Here is a 19,500-nt window from a genome sequence, read left to right on the forward strand (position 1 = left end):
ACCTATATGCAGGTCAGGAAGCAACAGTTAGAACTGGACATGGAACAACAGACTGGTTCTAAATAGGAAAAGGAGTACATCAAGGCTGTATATTGTCACCCTGCTTATTTAACTTCTATGCAGAGTACATCATGAGAAATGCTGGGCTGGAGGAAGCACAAGCTGGAATCAAGATTGCCGGGAGAAATATCAATAACCTCAGATATGCAGATGACACCACCCTTATGGCAGAAAGTGAAGAGGAACTAAAAAGCCTCTTGATGAAGGTGAAAGAGGAGAGTGAAAAAGTTGGTTTAAAACTCAACATTCAGAAAACGAAGATCATGGCATCTGGTCCCATCACTTCATGGGAAATAGATGGGGAAACGGTGGAAACAGTGTCAGACTTTATTTTTTGGGGCTCCAAAATCACCGCAGATGGTGACTGCAGCCATGAAATTAAAAGACGCTTACTCCTTGGAAGGAAAGTTATGACCAACCTAGATAGCATATTGAAAAGCAGAGACATTACTTTGCCAACAAAGGTCCATCTAGTCAAGGCTATGGTGTTTCCAGTGGTCATGTATGGATGTGAGAGTTGAACTGTGAAGAAAGCTGAGCACCGAAGAATTGATGCTTTTGAACTGTGGTGTTGGAGAAGACTCTTGAGAGTCCCTTGGACTGCAAGGAGATCCAACCAATCCATTCTGAAGGAGATCAGTCCTGGGTGTTCTTTGGAAGGACTGATGCTGAAGCTGAAACTCCAATACTTTGGCCACCTCATGCGAAGAGTTGACTCATTGGAAAAGACCCTGAGGCTGGGAGGGATTGGGGGCAGGAGGAGAAGGGGACGACAGAGGATGAGATGGTTGGATGGCATCACTGACTTGATGGACATGAGTTTGAGTAAACTCTGGGAGTTGGTGATGGACAGGGAGGCCTGGCATGCTGTCATTCATGGGGTCGCAAAGAGTTGGGCACGACTGAGCGACTGAACTGAACTGAATTAGGTAAAATGAGGTCACATGGGAAGGCATATCTAATAAGACTGGTTTCCTTATAAGAGAAGAATTAAAACAGGCCACACAGCCTGAGAGATGGCAGTGTGAGGGCACAGGAAGAAGGTGGCCATCCACAAGACAAGGAAAGAGGCCTTAGAGGAAATCAAGTTTGCCACTATTTTAAGCTTAGGTTTCTAGACTCCAGAACTATGGGGAAAAAAAAACTTCTATTATTCAAGCCAGCCACTCGATGGTATTTTGTTATGGCAATCCTAGCAAACCAACACAATATCAAACATAAATTGTAGTACCTAGATGACTAGGTACTTAAAAGTACCTAGTCTTCCAGAATATTTCCATATTAAAACATGAAATAGGACAAAAATAAAAATTTATCCTTTTTGTCCCTATGTAGCTTGGTCAGTGTTTCAGGACTCCGAGTTAGATATGGACAATGTCACTTCAAGCTTACATCAAGCATGATCTAAATTGCTTTAGGCATTCATATTAGTATCACCTTTAAGACAGGATAAAAACTTACACCATGGGACACGCTCCAAGAAGCTTACAGACATCCATATAAGCCTATTACCAAAATTTGTTACAAAGTATTAAAAGTAAGCAAAATCAAATAAGTAAAATAAAAATCAACTTAAAATTACTGACAATTTAAAAAATTTAGACATCAGATTAGACATTACTGGATTTAACATTCTATTTTATCTTGGTGAAAACAAAACTATTAGGCACATAAGACAAATATAAGAAGAATCACAAACTGTGAATAAAAGTCTCTGTGGTAGATAAGATCAAAGACCTCAATGGATTTTATCCTCCATATAAAATCTAAACACTGCAATGTTCAATGTATACATTTTACTCCATTTTATTCAGTCAGAAACACATTTTAAGAGAAGATATACAGACCCAAACTTACACAACTATGTTTTCTCATTTCTATTATGTAAGGTAGTTAAAACTTATAAAATGTAGTTGTTAAGGCAAGTTCTGTACACAAGACCTCTCTGAAAAATGACTTTTAATAAGCATCTAAATTAATATCAATGGTTTTATCTGATTATTAATAATAAAGCAAAATATTTTCAAGCAATAGTACATGAACTTATTTTAAACTTTATCCTAGTTTATCCTACTAGTAATCCTTCATTTAAAGATGTTATTATTAGAGAGAACACATATAATATTTTGGACTGAAAGCAACAGAGTCTATCGGACAATTCTATACCCTCATGCTCTCATAACAGTCATGGTTATTACTGTTATATTCTGTGCATTTTCTTTTTTTTTAATTTTATTTTATTTTTAAACTTTACATAATTGTATTAGTTTTGCCAAATATCAAAATGAATCCACCACAGGTATACATGTGTTCCCCATCCTGAACCCTCCTCCCTCCCCATACCATCCCTCTGGGTCGTCCCAGTGCACTAGCCCCAAGCATCAACCAGAATTTTCTTTCTAGTAACTCTCATTATAGCTATGGTCCCACATACATTTAGCTTCCAGCGAGCAATCCACTGAAGAAAATAATTAATATGTGAGGAATAAATGACCATGTTTTAAGAACCATGAAAGTAAACTTTCCAATTAAAACTCACAAACCCTCTTGCTTACAAAGACATTTCTCTTTAGCATAAGGCCAATCTTACTTTTACATTGGTGACAGTTCCACCTGGACTTAAGACATAATTCTTTATAAACAAAAGGAACACTGCATTTTATTCTCACTCTCAGGTTTAACTTGCTGAAATCTATTAAACCAACTCACCTTTGCTCTGTGCCTCCTCTCTCTTCCTCTAGTTCCCCATCTCCAACAAAGAACCACCAAATTAAAATAGTAGCAAATATGTACAGGAAAGAAAATCTATTTATGTTGATACATTACATATTTGAAAATAATTCTGTTCAGTAGCAGGCAGAGCAGAATTGAATAGTGGAATAAATGGCAATGGCCAGTTTCCATCATCTCCTAAGTTAGGATCTCATAGTGCCTTGTCATTTTTTTCAGAGTATAATGAATTACCAGATAAGAATCTATCATGCTAAAAAGAAAGATGAGGTTAAGTGTAGTATGAATAATCTAAGGATTATTTATACCATAATTTACCTTTATTAGTAAAGTTAAATTAAAATTGACAGAAACATATCTTTAAGGATTCTTTAGTGATATTCTTAAAATATTCTTTAAGGGTATCTTTAAACATATCTTTAAATAACTCAACACATGTTTTCATCTTTAATAAAATTTATAATCACCTTGAGTTTACACTGCAATTGCTTCATTTCCAAATCCATGCTCCTTGAAGGGCCAAGTGATGTAATCTGTATCCGTGGAACTGTGACCTGGGCAACTTCTTCAGTCAAACATGTGATTTCAGATGAAGACTCTACTCTCTTTAGTAAATCTTCTTTTTCTTTTTGAAGCTCAGCCAAATCCGAATTTAGCTTCTTTTTAAAGAAAATAAGTATAAATTTGTTATAAAAGCAATTACAGTTAACCTAACAACTATCATGTCAACAAAGGTCCATCTAGTCAAGGCTATGGTTTTTCCAGTAGTCAGGTATGGATGTGAGAGCTGGACTATAAAGAAAGCTGAGCACAGAATTATTGATGCTTTTCAACTGTGGTGTTAGAGAAGACTCTTGAGAGTCCTTTGGACTGCAAGGAGATCCAACCAGTCCATCCTAAAGGAAATCAGTCCTGGGTGTTCATTGGAAGGACTGATGTTGAAACTGAAACTCCAATTCTTTGGCCACCTGTTGCAAAGAGCTGACTCATTTGAAAAGACCTTGATGTTGGCAAAGATTGAGGGCAGGAGGTGAAGGGGACGACAGAGGATGAGATGGTTAGATGGTATCACTGACTCAATGGATGTGAGTTTGGGTAAACCCTGGGAGTTGGTGATGGACAGGAAGGCCTGGCGTGCTGCGGTTCATGGGGTCGCAAAGAGTCAGACATGGCTGAGCGACTGAAGTGAACAACTATCAGCATCAATTTGTACAGGTAGGAAAATCCTAACCAAAAAAGTGATACTAATTATAAGAAGTTATTTTACAAAAATTTTAATTTTCACTAGTTTTTGCTTAAGGTTGTAAGGCTTTTAAAGGTTAAAAGAAAATAAGACTAGCTGTACTGAGTATCTTTTGGTTAGCAGGTCTTTACCCATGATGTGCTATTCCTTTGCCTTCATATAAATGTGGGTGTGCCAGAGATTCACATATTTGATAACCTTGTCTTCAGGGCTGATATCCTTAACTGGTAAAAGCCAAGCTGGAGCAGGACAGGATAACAGATGTTAGTTGTTTATTCCATTGGGTAAGTCTTACCACCCTATATAGCAGCCAAAATGCTTCTCATTTAGCAACATAAATGTTAAGTCCAATTAGTGGAAGAGGCTTATTAGAGATTTAGTTCAAATAAATAGCATACAAATGAATTTGCTCAGTTTCATGCACTTGATTGATAGTTGACAATCCTCTTTGTAATGTTGAGGTAGTTTATATTGAACTCCTTACATTTGAATTTTTAATAACATAAACATTTTACTAAATGACATACTGCTGGTAATGCTTTTATGAAACAGTGTAAAAGAAACCATCTTAATGTTATCCCCTCTCATTCACCAATCTGTAGTCAGCAGAATGCCACCAAGCTGTAATGGCATAACAACCTAGAGATCCTTAAAAGGATAACTGCACTACTATTTTATTATTCCAAAGAAGCTTATAATATGGTAGTTTAACATAAGGAACAATTAGACAAAATTGCTTAAATCTCTCAGAGGGGGGAAAAAATCTTTCTTTGTTAAGAATTCTAATTAAAACAGTAAAAGATCTGCTAACACATACAGTCATATATATATGGGACATAAGTTATTTAAACATTAACACTATGTTTAAACACAATCTCTAAAAGAATACCAATAAATCTATAATTTCATATGTATGTGTGTGTTCCTGTGTATACCGTAAAATATGAATATTTCAGATCATGAATTCAGAACTAGGGCTTGATGTGTTTGAGATTAAACTATGTGTTTGTGAAGTAAAAAGTATGTTTTGATGATAAAAACTTGTTTCTTTGGCTCTATTTCAACCTATGATCTAAAAGGTTGTTTTTTTAGATTTTCAGGAAATATTTACTCCTTGATTGTCCCAAAGATAACAACTACTTAACATCTAAAAGCAAACTCATCATTTCTCTAAATCTGAAAATCTTCCTGGTTATCATGTTCATTAATGCTCTGTGTCCAATCAATTGTCAGGTTCTATAAATGATGTAATGTTTCTCATACTCATTTCCTTCTGCAACTTTCTTAATAATGAAGACTTATTATCCCACTAAGACCGCTGCAGTAGCCTTACAGGCAACCTTTCTCTACGTTCAAACCATCTTTTATGCAACTTCCCAAAACAACACTGACCTGTGATTCTCTTATTCAAAACTCTTCAGAGGTTCCTCAGCCCAAAAGACTAAAGCTCAGATATTTGTGGTTATTATAAAGCTCTGTCAGATTTAGCTTCAATTTGTGTTTCAGTCAGATATCACTTGCAGTTAAACTTACCTGCTCTTCCCCAAACCTTTCAGCCATTTCTACTTCTATGACTCGACACATGGTATTTCCTCTGCTGAAATCTCTCTCATGTGTAAAGTATTTCCTCCTTTCTGAAGCCTTCTCTGTAGTTTTCTTCCTTTTTTTCCAACCAAGTAGCTTCTTCATTTTCTTAGCTCAAAAGCATGTGCCTGTTCCCCAACCATGAACCCGAGTAAAGCCTTGAGAGAGGACTATGCGTTGGTTCACCTATGGATCCACCCCCAACCCCAACATGGTATCTAAAAGCTATGCCTTCTATATACTAAGAACCAGAAGAAAGACTTCAAAAATTCAAGCCTACTTTTTTGTAACACAGATGGTAGTATAAAGGCACATACTGATTTCATCTTTTATTTATAATCTTTCTACTTTTTTCTTCTGAACGTTTTATTTTGTACTGGGGTATAGCGGATTAACAATGCTGTGACAGCTTCAGGTGAACAACGAAGGGACTCAGCCATACATGTATGTGTATCCAAGCCCCACTCCCATCCAGGCTGCTACATAATACTGAGCAGAGTTCCATGTGCCATACAATACTATTATTTTATTACTATATAAATTAAAATACATTTTTATTAGCAATGTAATATTCTTTGCTGTTGTTTAGTCACTAAGTCGTGTCCGACTCTTTGCGACCCCATGGACTATATTATAGCCTGCCAGGTTCCTTTATCCATGGAATTCTCCAGGCAAGAATACTGGCTGCCAAGTTGCTCAATCATGTCTGACTCTGTGATGCCCTGGACTGTAGCCCACTAGGCTCCTCTGTCCATGAGATTCTCCAAACAAGAATACTGGAGTGGGTTGCCATTTCCTTCTCCAGGGGATCTTTGCCACCCAGGGATAGAACCTGCATCTCCTGCACTGGCAGGCGGATTCTTTACTGTTGAGCCACACTTTTACTTAAATAGTATGCAACAGAACATTTATCAATCCTAAAGTTAATGCTTTGCATCTAAATTAGAATTTTTGAGTTTCATTTGGTAATAATAACTCATGGCTACAATCCCAGGTGGAATTTCAAGCAACACAGAAGACTAAATTTTGATGAATCAATTTTCTTCCTGGTGGCTTCTCTTATTTGTTAAACTTGTATGCAATTAGATATATTCTTTCCACAGTGGCAAATCCTGACTTCATAAATAAATCCTTTGTTGAGCAAAGACTAAGGGAATAAATATATTTTTTTAAAAGATATGTATATGTATGTTTTAACTTCAATTTAATGGTATAAAAATATAGTAAACAAAGAAACACTGAAATTATGGAGACAATAAAACAAATGACCTGTTATTAAAATATAAATCTTGCTTTCAATAAACTATTTTAAATCTAAAATCTTTAGAACATATTTTCAATATTAATTATATATGCCTAGAAATGATACACAGCACCTGTTCAAAGAGAGGAAATACACAAATCATATATTCTATCAGGTTGGAATCCTTTGCTTATCCACTAGCATTTTGGAAAAGTAATAATGACTATTCTCAGTTTAAGAATTCTGTTCCTTATTTGAGAAATTTTATAGTCGAGAAGCATAAAGAATAACTTTCTTTTATTTATACTTGGTTTGGAATGTGAGACATTTGTGGTGACCTTGTTAGAAAGTGATTGTGCTGTAAAATCTACCAATAAATTAAAATAACTTAAAATCACTATTTTTCTCTTTTTATCAGAAGCATGATTCCTATTTCTATATTTTTACCTTTCCACCTCAAATCAAGATTTTAAAATAATTAAGTCATATCACATTGAAATCATAAATAATACTAAAACCATGGAAGAGTTATAACTCATGGATTCTACTTTGGGATATACTGCTTACCCGTGACATTGGTGACACTTACTGAGTGACACTGAGCAAGAACTTGATTTTGTTTCCCTACTTAAAAACAGATGATGCTTGCTTACCTAGTAAAAGTAATTTTGAGGGCAGATTTTATTTTTTTTAATCTATGATCAGTTCAGTTCAGTCGCTCTGTCATGTCCGACTCTTTGCAACCTCATGGACTGCAGCATGTCAGGCTTCCCTGTCTATCACCAACTCCTGGAGCTTACTCAAACTCAAGTCCATCAAGTCGGTGATGCCATCCAACCATTTCATCCTATGTCGTCCCCTTCTCCTCCCACCTTCAATCTTTCGCAGCATCAGATCTTTTCTAATAAGTCATTTCTTCGCATCAGGTGGCCAAAGTATTGGAGTTTCAGCTTCAGCATCAATGCTTCCAATGAATATTCAGGACTAATTTCCTTTAGGATGGACTGATTGGATCTCTTTGCAGTCCAAGGGACTCTCAAGAGTCTTCTCCAACACCACAGTTCAAAAGCATCAATTCTTTGGCACTCAGCTTCCTTTATAGTCCAATTCTTACACCATACCTGACTAATGGAAAAACCATAGCTTTGACTAGATGGACTTTTGTTGGCAAAGTAATGTCTCTGCTTTTTAATATGCTGTCTAGGTTGGTCATAGCTTTTCTTTCAAGGAGCAAACATCTTTTAATTTCATGGCTGCAGTCACCATCTGCAGTGATTCTGGAACCCCCCAAAAACAGTCTTTCAAGTTTCCATTGTTTCCCCAACTATTTGCCATGATGTGATGGGACCGGATGCCATGTTCTTAGGTTTCTGAATGTTGAGCTTTAAGCCAACTTCTTCATTCTCCTCTTTTACTTTTATAAAGAGGCTTTTTAGTTCTTCTTTGCTTTCTGCTATAAGGGTCATGTCATCTGCATATCTGAGGTTATTGATATTTCTCCCCACAATCTTGATTCCAGCTTGTGATTCATCCAGCCCTGCATCTCACATGATGTACTCTGCTTATAAGTTAAATAAACAGGGTGACGATATACAGCCTTGATGTACTCCTTTCCTGATTCAGAACCAGTCTGTGGTTCCATGTCCAGTTCTAACTGTTGCTTCTTGACCTGCATACAAATTTCTCAAGAGGCAGATCAGGTGGTCTGGTATTCCCATCTCTTTCAGAATTTTCCACCGTTTATTGTGATCCACACAGTCAAAGGCTTTGGCATAGTCAATAAAGCAGTAGATGTTTTTCTGGGACTCTCTTGCTTTTTCCATGATCCAGTGGATGTTGGCAATTTGATCTCTGGTTCCTCTGCCTTTTCTAAATCCAGCTTGAACATCTTGAAGTTCATGGTTCATGTACTGTGGATGCCTGGCTTGGAGAATTTTGAGCATTATTTTACTAGTGTGTGAGATGAGTGCAGTTGTGAGATAATTTGAACATTCTTTGGCATTGGAATGAAAACTGACCTTTTCCAGTCTTGTGGCCACTGCTGAGTTTTCCAAATTTGCTGGCATATTGAGTGCAGCACTTTCACAGCATTATCTTTCAGGATTTGAAATAGCTCAACTGGAATTCCATCACCTCCACTAGCTTTGTTCATAGTGATGCTTCCTAAGGCCCACTTGACTTCACATTCCAGGATGTCTGGCTCTAGGTGAGTGATCACACCATTGTGGTTATCTGGGTCATGAAGATCTTTTTTGAATAGTTCTTCTGTGTATTCTTGGCACCTCTTCTTAATATCTTCTGCGTCTGTTAGGTCCATACCATTTCTGTCCTTTATTGTGTCCATCTTTGCATGAAATGTTTCCTTGGTATCTCTGATTTTCTTGAAAAAAATCTCTAGTCTCTCCCATCCTATTGTTTTTTTCTATTTCTTTGCATTGATCACTAGAGAAGGCTTCCTTATCTCTCCTTGCTATTCTTTGGAACTCTGCATTCAAATGGGTGTATCTTTCCTTTTCTCCTTTGCCTTTAGCTTCTCTTCTTTTCTTAGCTGTTTGTAAGGCCTCCTCAGACAGCCATTTTGCCTTCTTGCATTTCTTTGTCTTGGGGATGCTTTTAGCACTGCTTCCTGTACAATGTCACGAACCTCCATCCACTGTTCTATCAGATCTAATCCCTTGAATCTGTCACTTCCACTGTGTAATCGCAAGGGATTTGATTTAGGTCATACCTGAATGGTCTAGTGGTTTTCCCTACTTTCTTCAATTTAAGTCTGAATTTTGCAATAACGAGTTCATGATCTGAGCCACAGTCAGCTTCCGGTCTTGTTTTTGCTCACTTGGTAAATTTTACGTTTATAGTTTTATTGTTAGCACTATTATCTTGTGGAAAACACTATTGCACAGTCTAAGTGTCCTAAAGGCTGAGAACCTGAGTTAATAACAGTTTGCTATATACATGTACATAAAGAAACATATACACATATCAAATAATTGTGTAATTCCTCTCACAGAAGAAACCTTTTTTTTTTTTTTTTGTCTTAATTAAAAGACATTTACTCCTTGGAAGGAAAGTTATGACCAACATAGACAGCATATTAAAAAGCAGAGACATTACTTTGCCAACAAAAGTCCAACAAAGCTATGGTTTTTCCAGTAGTCATGTATGGATGTGAGAGTTGGACTATAAAGAAACCTGAGCACCGAAGAATTGATGCTTTTGAACTGTGATGTTGGAGAAGACTCTTGAGAGTCCCTTGGACTGAAAGGAGATCCACCCAGTCCATCCGAGAGGAGATCAGTCCTGAGTGTTCATTGGAAGGACTAGTGTTGAAACTGAAACTCCAATTCTTTGGCCACCTGATGTGAAGAAGAGTTGACTCATTGGAAAAGACCCTGATGCTGGGAGGGATTGGGGGCAGGAGGAGAAGGGGACGACAGAGGATGAGATGTTTGGATGGTATCACTGACTCAATGGACATGAATTTGAGTTGGTTGGTGATGGACAGGGAAGCCTGGCGTGCTGCAGTCTATGGGGTCGCAAAGAGTTGGACACAAGTGAGCAACTGAACAGAACTGAACTGAAATGTTATTTTTTCCTAATTTAAGATTCTTTACTAGGATAGAAGCCAATTGAAAGCAGATGCGTTATTCTGACTTTTTATCTCTTCAGCAGTGCAATTCCTCTACAGTTTTTTAAAAGTTTGTATCAATTTAAAAGTTGACATCAATGACAATAATACTGAGATTTTTACTGATTTATGTGTAGTCAAGTATATTAACCAAAGGTTATAAAGTAGAACTTGATACTATAAAAGTTCAAAATGAGATGCTAGTTATTAGTTATTTATTTAAATGTAATACTGAAGATGCATAAGTCTTTAAAAAGGAAAGAATTCTCTAAGCAACTGTGAGAAGAAACATGAATGTATTAGAGAATTCATTATTCAGTAATGAGCACTGTGGTAGAATCCTGATAGAATTCTTGGATGACCCCCAAATGGCCCACTCCTATTTTTGTGAGTTGCACCTGTGAATATGAGAGACTATCACTTCCAGGATTACACTATTTGCATTATGTTATATGCAAAAGGTTTCTGTAGATGTAAATCATGGTCCCTAGTCACATGACTTTGAGTTAATCAAAAGCAAGATTATCCTGACTGGTCCTGAATAACCAGGTGAGCCCTTTTAAAAAAGGTCAGAGAGAATCTCCTGATGGCCTTGAAGAAGTAAGTCACCACGTTTTGAGAGGACTACTGCTGCTGCTGCTGTTGCATCACTTCAGTCGTGTCCGACTCTATGCGACCCCATAGATGGCAGCTCACCAGGCTCCCCCATCCCTGGGATTCTCCAGGCAAGAACACTGAAGTGGGTTGCCAGTTCCTTCTCTAATGCATGAAAGTGAAAAGTGAAAGTGAAATCGCGCAGTTGTGTCCAACTCTTTGTGACCCCATGGACTGCAGCCTACTAGGCTCCTCTGTCCATGGGATTTTCCAGGCAAGAGTACTGGAGTGGGGTGCCATTGCCTTCTCTGTGAGAGGACTACAGAGGGGTCTATAAGGTAAGGACCTAAGGAAGGAGGCAGGTGATGAAACGGGTCCTCAATCAAGAAAATAGTGACTTCAGTCCTACAACCAGAAGGACCCAAAATTTTCCAACTAACACAGAAGCTTGGAAGAAAATCCTGAACTCCAGAAAGAAAAGCAGCCTGGCTGACACAATGAATCAGCCTTGTGATACTCTGAGCAGATGATCAACTAACCTGTGCCAGGTTGCTGACCATGGCAACTGAGTGTATATTGTTTCTAAGCTGCTAAATTCATGGTAATTTGTTACATAGCATGGAAAATTAATAAGAATCCTATTTTTTTTTTAAAGCAGCTCTTTTCTTGCACTGATTCCTTTTTCCCTTATTGCCACCCTGCCTTCCCTTAAGCAAGTGTCCTGAACCTACAATGTATATTGATAGTTTATATAATCCCGTCACTGTTTTTTCTTTTCCTCATCTACAATTTTGTGTTTATGTTTTTAATTGCTCCAAAAATTGTTCCACTTTCTCAGACATAAATATAAACTGCGTATTCTAGATCTGCATTTTGTAGCTTAACTGCCAAGCAAAAAATGGCTTGTTTTCTTTTGCTGCTCTCAACAGTAATCCCATGAACAGGGTAGATAAGGCTCTCTGGATATACTCTCCTTTATTCTCTTATATGGGAGTTCATTCATGCCTTTTATTTGGGGCCCCAACTTGCAATTTTCTGGAAGATTTTGCTAGATAACATCTAGATTGAGGACCTGATTAAATATCTATGATTCATTCTTTTTATACATGTTATGTAGTAGGCACTGTTATCAGCTCTGTGTTTTCGATAATAAAAAAAGTTATAATCCTTGCCTTTAGATAGTTATCAGTCTATAACTGAGAAATATATCACAATACACCATAGTAAGTAATATGGAGAAACAAATCGGGGAGCTAAGGGAGCTGCTGCTGTCTTCAAATCCTGTCTGGTAAATGTGAGTTACAGCCAGTTTCCTTCCATGTATATCTCTTGATTTGTTTTGTCAAATGTTTCCTGGAAGATAGGTATAACATTAAAGGCCATAGCTAGATCTACAACCATCCTGCTTTCCAACTTTTACTCTAGAGAAGGCATCTGCCAGACCACTGCTGAGTAAACTCTGGGCAGTTGATGAGATGGCGAGTCTTTTCTCCAACAGGGAGCCTCAGTAAACATTTTAAAGTTCAAGAATGAATTATCAGAAAAAATATAAAACAGGGCCTATGGAAAATATAATATAGCTAAAGTAAAAAGAGAAAAAGGGTTTTAGAAAAAAATCAAATCAGAAAGAATCATGTCCCTAATCAGTCCCCAAAACAATATATTTTTAGATACTCTTATCTTGCTGTCTCCAAAGAATAAAATATTCAACATGATACTAGCTGTGTAAAGATAATGCATTTTGAGTATTTAACTAGTTGAGGTGCAGTCCATGGGATCGAGAAGTCGGACACGACTGAGTGACTTCACTTTCACTTTTCACTTTCATGCATTAGAGAAGGAAATGGCAACCCACTCCAGTGTTCTTGCCTGGAGAATCCCAGGTACAGGGGAGCCTGGTGGGCTGCCGTCTATGGAGTCGCACAGAGTTGGACACGACTGAAGCGACTTAGCAGCAGCAGCAGCAGCAACAGCAGTAGAGTAAAGGAATAGGATATGGTACAGCTCTTCATTTCTTTTTTTAGGCTGATTCTGACTTTTTTTTTTTTTTTTTTTGGTCTGGATAGTAACAACCCTACAGCATTGAAAAACATTATTTGGTTCTCCACATATATTTTTCACCACTGGATTAGAAACTTAAAATAATGAAGCATTTAAACATTTGAAAATCATTTTGGTTGGGGTACTAGGATCTGAAAAGCAGACACATGGAAATGCTAGAAAACCCAGCCCATTCATGAGGGTGAATGTCAGGGTCACAGGAGCAGGAATTCTGGGAAGCATGTGAAGAAAATAGTTGGTGGCAGAAGGATTCCTTCCAGTCCATGCTAGGACAAAGGTGAGACATCAGATGTTAGAAAAGGTCAATAAATAACTAAAGTAAGTGAGGGTTAGTTCCCATTTATAATCATAGTGGAGTCTCTCTATTTTTTTTTTTTCTTCTTTCAAAACTCGAATGCCTGGATGGTCCAAGTAGGGTAAGCAATTATTAAATGGGAATGGTCTGTTTCCAATTACTTCACCAAAATGGTTAATCTTGAATTTTGCATAGGACTGAGGATATTGAATGAAATTATTTCACATTGAATACATAAGTTCATTTATATATCACAATCAGATTTTTCTGGCTCACACTTAAGTATAGGCAGCAATTTTAAAATCCTATATTATGATCTTAAGAAATTATAACAAGATTTTCATTACCAGAACTAAAGCAAAAGATACTGAAGAGAAAATTCTAGTTACAAAATATCCATATAAATTTTATGGGCCAGACTGTCTTAGAAAGTCACCACAATCTTATGATATTTCTCACTCCTGTGGATAGTCTTAATATTCTTTCATTGGGAGTATCTTTCTTTTGTAAATAATAAAACTGAAAGAAACAAAATTCTGCGTGTCATTCATGTATAAAACTAAAAGTACAGTCACTTAATTAAAACATTATATGAGTTACAAAGAACACTACATGAGTTTCTAGGTCACTGGCAAAATATTTTCCATACAAGTACTTATCTAGAAAGATAAATAGTTCAGATTAATAACTCTTTCAAGTTAGTAACAAGTGTTTTAACTTAAAACATGGATTTTCCTTTGTTATGATACTTGAGAACTTCAATAAAAAGAATTAAACATTAAAAACTACCAACCAAAAAAAAAACAAAAACAAAAAACAAAGATCTCAGGTGGATTTATGTAACAAAATTTTCTTATGAAAAATACACTTAGTTACAACATCGCTCATTTACAAACTATTTTCTGACAAGTTTAATTATTAAAAGCCTACAGTATGCTTCACCAAATGTCAAGCAAATGAAGGTAATATAGAGGACTTTTTACTAATGCTTTTGCTAGTAGTTAGACTTCAGTAGCCTTTAGAGACCATTAAGTACCCTTTGGCTAATTAGCCAATGGTAGATTAATCCTCTCTTTATTCTAGCAGTACTATTTTAACACCCTTTACACTCTGTTAGTGTAGTGTCTGAATGACAAAATAATATTGTGCATGAATAATAAGCAGAAAAGTTAAATTAACATTTCATGTTTCACATGCCATACCTATGTGTCAGAAGAACTTTCTTTTTGAGTCACTGACATTCAACTTTTTTAAACAATCTCATGTTGACATCTTATTGAGTTGAATCTTCCTAATTACTGCTAATTGCCTATCAAGAAAAAATCTCTTTTCATGAAGTGCAGTTGTCTAGTACAGATGAACCCAGCTCCAGTGTGCACATTAAAGACAAAACATGACACTTAAGGTGCTACTTTGTTATAAGGTCATACTAAATATGGTTTGCAATTAACAAAGCAGTTTTTTATAGTACTGAAAATGCCAATCTGTCTTGTGCTCAAATTAGATTCTATCAAAGAAATATGGATATCTGAATATGGTAAGAGATACACTACTCTCAGTAACATTTACAAGGAGTAAAATGAATTCAATGCCTTTATGCTTTGTAATGTAAGTTCCAGATGATGTCCAATAATTATATTGTAAACACACTTGAATATTATTTCTCAAAATGAAAATCAACTATTTTCAAATCTATTTTCAAATCAAAACTATTATTTCAAATGTCAAATTGTTTAAACAGCTTACTAATATGTTTATTTTTAAAAACAACCCCAATACTAAAAATATTTAACATGTATCTTTTAAATTGTATTAAATTTAATTTGACATTACAGGCACTTACAATAATTATTAACCTATGTGATACTAGCAATATAGTGTTTTCAAAATAATCTGAATAACAAAATTAATGGATTTTAACTAGACTGAAGTTAAACCTCATGACTTAAACTTCTGTTTCCGAAGCTATAGAAAAAGAATCAGCAAAAAAAGTATTATGTATGAAACTCGAAAAATTAACTAATACAACTAACTTTTAAGTATTCATGGAAAAAAATCAATATTTGGTTTACTTATAGCAAGAATTGCTCAACTGTAGCTCTGCTATTATTTCAAATCACCTATTGTAGTTACTAAAACAAAAGTGCCCTTAAAACGTACATGTGCGTGTGTGCTCAGTTGCTCAGTCATGTCCGACTCTGCTACCCCAAGAACTGTAGCCTGCCAGGCTCGTCTGTCCATGGAATTTTCTAGGCAAGAATACTGGAGTGGGTTGCCATTTCCTACTTCAAGGGATATTCCGGGCCCAGGGATCAAAGCTGTGTCTCTGGCGTTCCTGCACTGGCAGGTGGAGTTTTTTACCATTAGGGAGACAGATATTTGGAACCAAAAGTATATCCCAAATAATTCATGATTTTTACTAACATAGAAATTTCACAGTGTTCATATGGTAATATTATAAGTTCAGTTTCAATCCTCCATATATCTGATCTACACATGGCATACTTACTGATGATCATCAAGTTGCAATGCATTCTCATTCTGATTTCCTTCCCTAATGGGAATGAGAGAAAATTGGCAGTACCATCTGATATGCCAAAAGAGAAACTGAACAATGTCTTTCTAAATCCGTCTTTTTTATTCCCCTTCTCCTGCTTTCTACTGCTTAAATTCAGATAATTCAACACAGGAATATCTATTCCTCACAGGTACTATAATATATACATATTTCCTCTTAAATTATATTTTTCCTTTACCCCTTTTATCAACACTTTTTTTCAGTTACTTAGGTTGTATAGGGGCTGGAGCAAAAGTTGGGGTTCAGTTTACCCAAACTGAACCACTAAAACAATGAAGAAAAGAGAGAAAAGAAATAAACATGCCAAATCACCAAAAATAACAGTTGATGTTTCAGGGTGATATTAATAATTTATCTGTATTTACATAAAGAACAGCCATAAAATTTCAAGTGAAGTTACAAATAGTGATTGAGTTATCAGGAATAGAGGCTACCAAACTCTAGAATATTTGCAGAAGTCTCATGAAGTCTGCCTCATTTTCCCCAATTAAATATGGTTTTCCTAAGCAATAGATTTCAATACTTTTATTTGATTGCTTTTTCCATGGTTGTGGAATGATATTGCTTTTTAATGTACTGTATATATTGCACAAAAAGGCCTTGGTGGACTGGTCTGAGAAAGCTGCTGCTGCTGCTGCTGCTGCTGCTAAGTCGTTTCAGTCGTGTCTGACTCTGTGCGACCCCATAGACGGCAGCCCACCAGGCTCCCTCGTCCCTGGGATTCTCCAGGCAAGAACACTGGAGTGGGTTGCCATTTCCTTCTCCATTGCATGAAAGTGAAAAGTGAAAGGGAAGTCGCTCAGTCGTGTCCGACTCTTAGCAACCCCATGGACTGCAGCCTACCAGGCTCCTCCGTCCATGGGATTTTCCAGGCAAGAGTACTGGAGTGGGGTGCCATTGCCTTCTAATGCCCACATATATAGTATTGTTAGTAAATGGAAGTCATAGCCTAAACAATTAAAAATTGCTCATAATACTTAATTCTTACATAGACTTCAGAAGACAGGTATTAGTATTTCTTCAAAACATTTTCAACTTCTAAAAATTTATAATAGACTATGATATATTTCTGGAATTTATATAAGACATATTCATAAGCTTCTAAAATGCATGTAAATTAACATTACGTTTATTTAAATTATACAGGACTCAATTTGTATGAATCATGCATTATCACACTAATCTAAATGAAATTTTATCAGCTTTCTGGGTAATAAAGTCAAACATCATCATCTCTAGCTCCACATTTATATATTCAAATGAGTGATATGTTATATATTTCTTAAGTATATACTAAATATGAACAAAATCTTACTACTTAGAAAATGAAATTTTTTACTGATAGGGTTAATAGTCACCACATGTCTTTCCTGAGTTGTACTATATCTAAGCCTGCAAACAAATTACTTGGATTAAAGCCAGTTGGGATAGTTAAAACACACTACAACTTATTACAAACTCCACAGCAGCAGTACTAAGTTTTCATTTGATCGTGATTACATTTATAAGTATGCCCTACTAAAATTCTCAAGGGAAACAAGTTAATAATGCTTTTCTCTATTTCCGGTGCAAGCATCACAAGATTCTATAGAGTAAAAACAGGACATTTCTTCATAAGAATGGTTTTTGTCATCTCTGGATCTGATACTATAAAACATTATTGATATAACTTAAATGGAATTTTTTCATTAAAAATTAATATATGTGGAAATATATATTAAAAAGGTAAGAAAAAAACCTTTCATGACATAGAATAGAAATTTAAAGGAGGAAAAAGAGATTTACAAATCATGGACTTAGACTAAATTACACAGTATATTTCTTATTGGTTTTACTTAATAAACTTTAACACAAAAATTTCACATAGGAACTTCTCCCACCATTCTTCATTTCATTTTTCTATTTAGAATTATCTTCTGTTCATCATATTCAAGTAGGAGAGCTTGACCTAACAGAGTAGTCACTCAATAATTTACCTGACTCAGTCAATTATGCTAAGTGAAATGTTATGACTTATACAGATTTTTAGGAAGAGGGTAGTCTGGAGTCCTTTTCATTTTTATTAATTAGGCTGGTTTCTCTGCTTTCCTTCTGAATCAGTGGTTCTCAAAGAGTACATACTACTTAGATATATATTTTTCAAACTGGGCATTTTTGAGTGCCACAATGATTGGCAATGAAATCAGGAGCATTAGATGGACTGCGATGTGTATATTGGTTCTGCCCAACAAAACTGCTTTGTATCCTGTGTAACTTTCAAACTTCCTGTTAATTATTCATGTAGATAAAAAATATGCATATAATGAAATGAATCTATATCCTAACTAAAAATATACAATAAACAAATATTTTTTCCAGTACTCTCAGAAATTTGTAAACTGTTTAAATCAAGGGAAGACTGAAACATGAGAAAGAAAAATCCCTTTTCTTCTTTTGGGTCTAGGCTCTAAGGATGTTACCACAGAGATAGTACCTATGGCCAGGGCTACATGGAAAATGCTGGTCTGAGAGGCAGACAATGAGATAAAGAGAAAACCTTAAAGACATCACTATCTGGTTCCAGTTAGTTTTCTTCCCAAGTCCATCCTTTGATTTTGTAAGCTTCCCTGTCCCCACCCCCCCACCAATGTTAGTTTGAGTTCAGTTTCTATTACTTGCTATCAAGAGTCCTGCTAGTATAAAGCCTTCTTTAAAAAGTCCAACAACCTCTTCTAAGTTGTCCCATTTTCTGTTCCTTTATGGCATCGGACATAGTCAACCAATGCTTCTCTTTTTCTAATTGAAAATTTCCCCTTCCTTTCTGCTTTACTGTACTCTCCCAACTTTTCTTTCTCTGATTTTTCCTCTGCTCATACTCCCACATCTTTTTCTGGGATAATCACATCGATAGGTTTCTTTTTTCATTTTTTATGAAATATTTCAAATATTCAAAACAAATATCCCTTTATCAATCACTCAACAAAGGCAATGTATTACCAACAGAATTGAAGGTCATGATCTTATTTCATCTGTCTCACCAGAAGTAAAAATTATCCTGAACATCTTTGGTGTTTATAATTCCCTAACATTTCTTTATATTTTTAAACAAATGTGTGTATTTCCAAAAGGTATACAGTGATTTTAAGACATCCCTTTTTTACATTTTAACATCTCTGATTTTGGGTTCCATCTTCTCTTTCTGCTGCTGCTGCTAAGTCACTTCAGTCCTGTCCGACTCCGTGGGACCCCACAGACGTCAACCCACCAGGCTCTCCTGCCCCTGGGATTCTCCAGGCAAGAACACTGAAGGGGGTTGCCATTTCCTTCTCCAATGCATGAAAGTGAAAAAGTGAAAGTGAAGTCGCTCAGTTGTGTCCGACTCCTAGTGACCCCATGGGCTGCAGCCCACCAGGCTCCTCCATCCATGGGATTTTCCAGGCAAGAGTACTGGAATGGGGTGCCATTGCCTTTTCTGCTTCTCTTTCTGGATACATATAATTCCTGC

At 36.2% G+C, this 19,500-nt stretch overlaps 1 protein-coding gene across 4 annotated transcripts in view; it reads right to left on the minus strand.

Moving 5' to 3' along the window:
• The window catches only part of CNTLN (centlein), a 352,880-nt gene that overhangs the window by 43,346 nt on the left and 290,034 nt on the right, over window positions 1-19,500 (minus strand). For all 4 annotated transcript variants that reach the window (XM_027549176.1, XM_027549174.1, XM_027549178.1 and 1 more), the window contains one exon: window positions 3,258-3,449. In XM_027549176.1, the coding sequence (XP_027404977.1) occupies window positions 3,258-3,449 (192 nt within the window). The remainder of the gene's footprint in view (window positions 1-3,257; window positions 3,450-19,500) is intronic.

This window comes from Bos indicus x Bos taurus, chromosome 8 (assembly GCF_003369695.1).
Source record: "Bos indicus x Bos taurus breed Angus x Brahman F1 hybrid chromosome 8, Bos_hybrid_MaternalHap_v2.0, whole genome shotgun sequence".
NCBI lineage: Eukaryota > Metazoa > Chordata > Mammalia > Artiodactyla > Bovidae > Bos > Bos indicus x Bos taurus.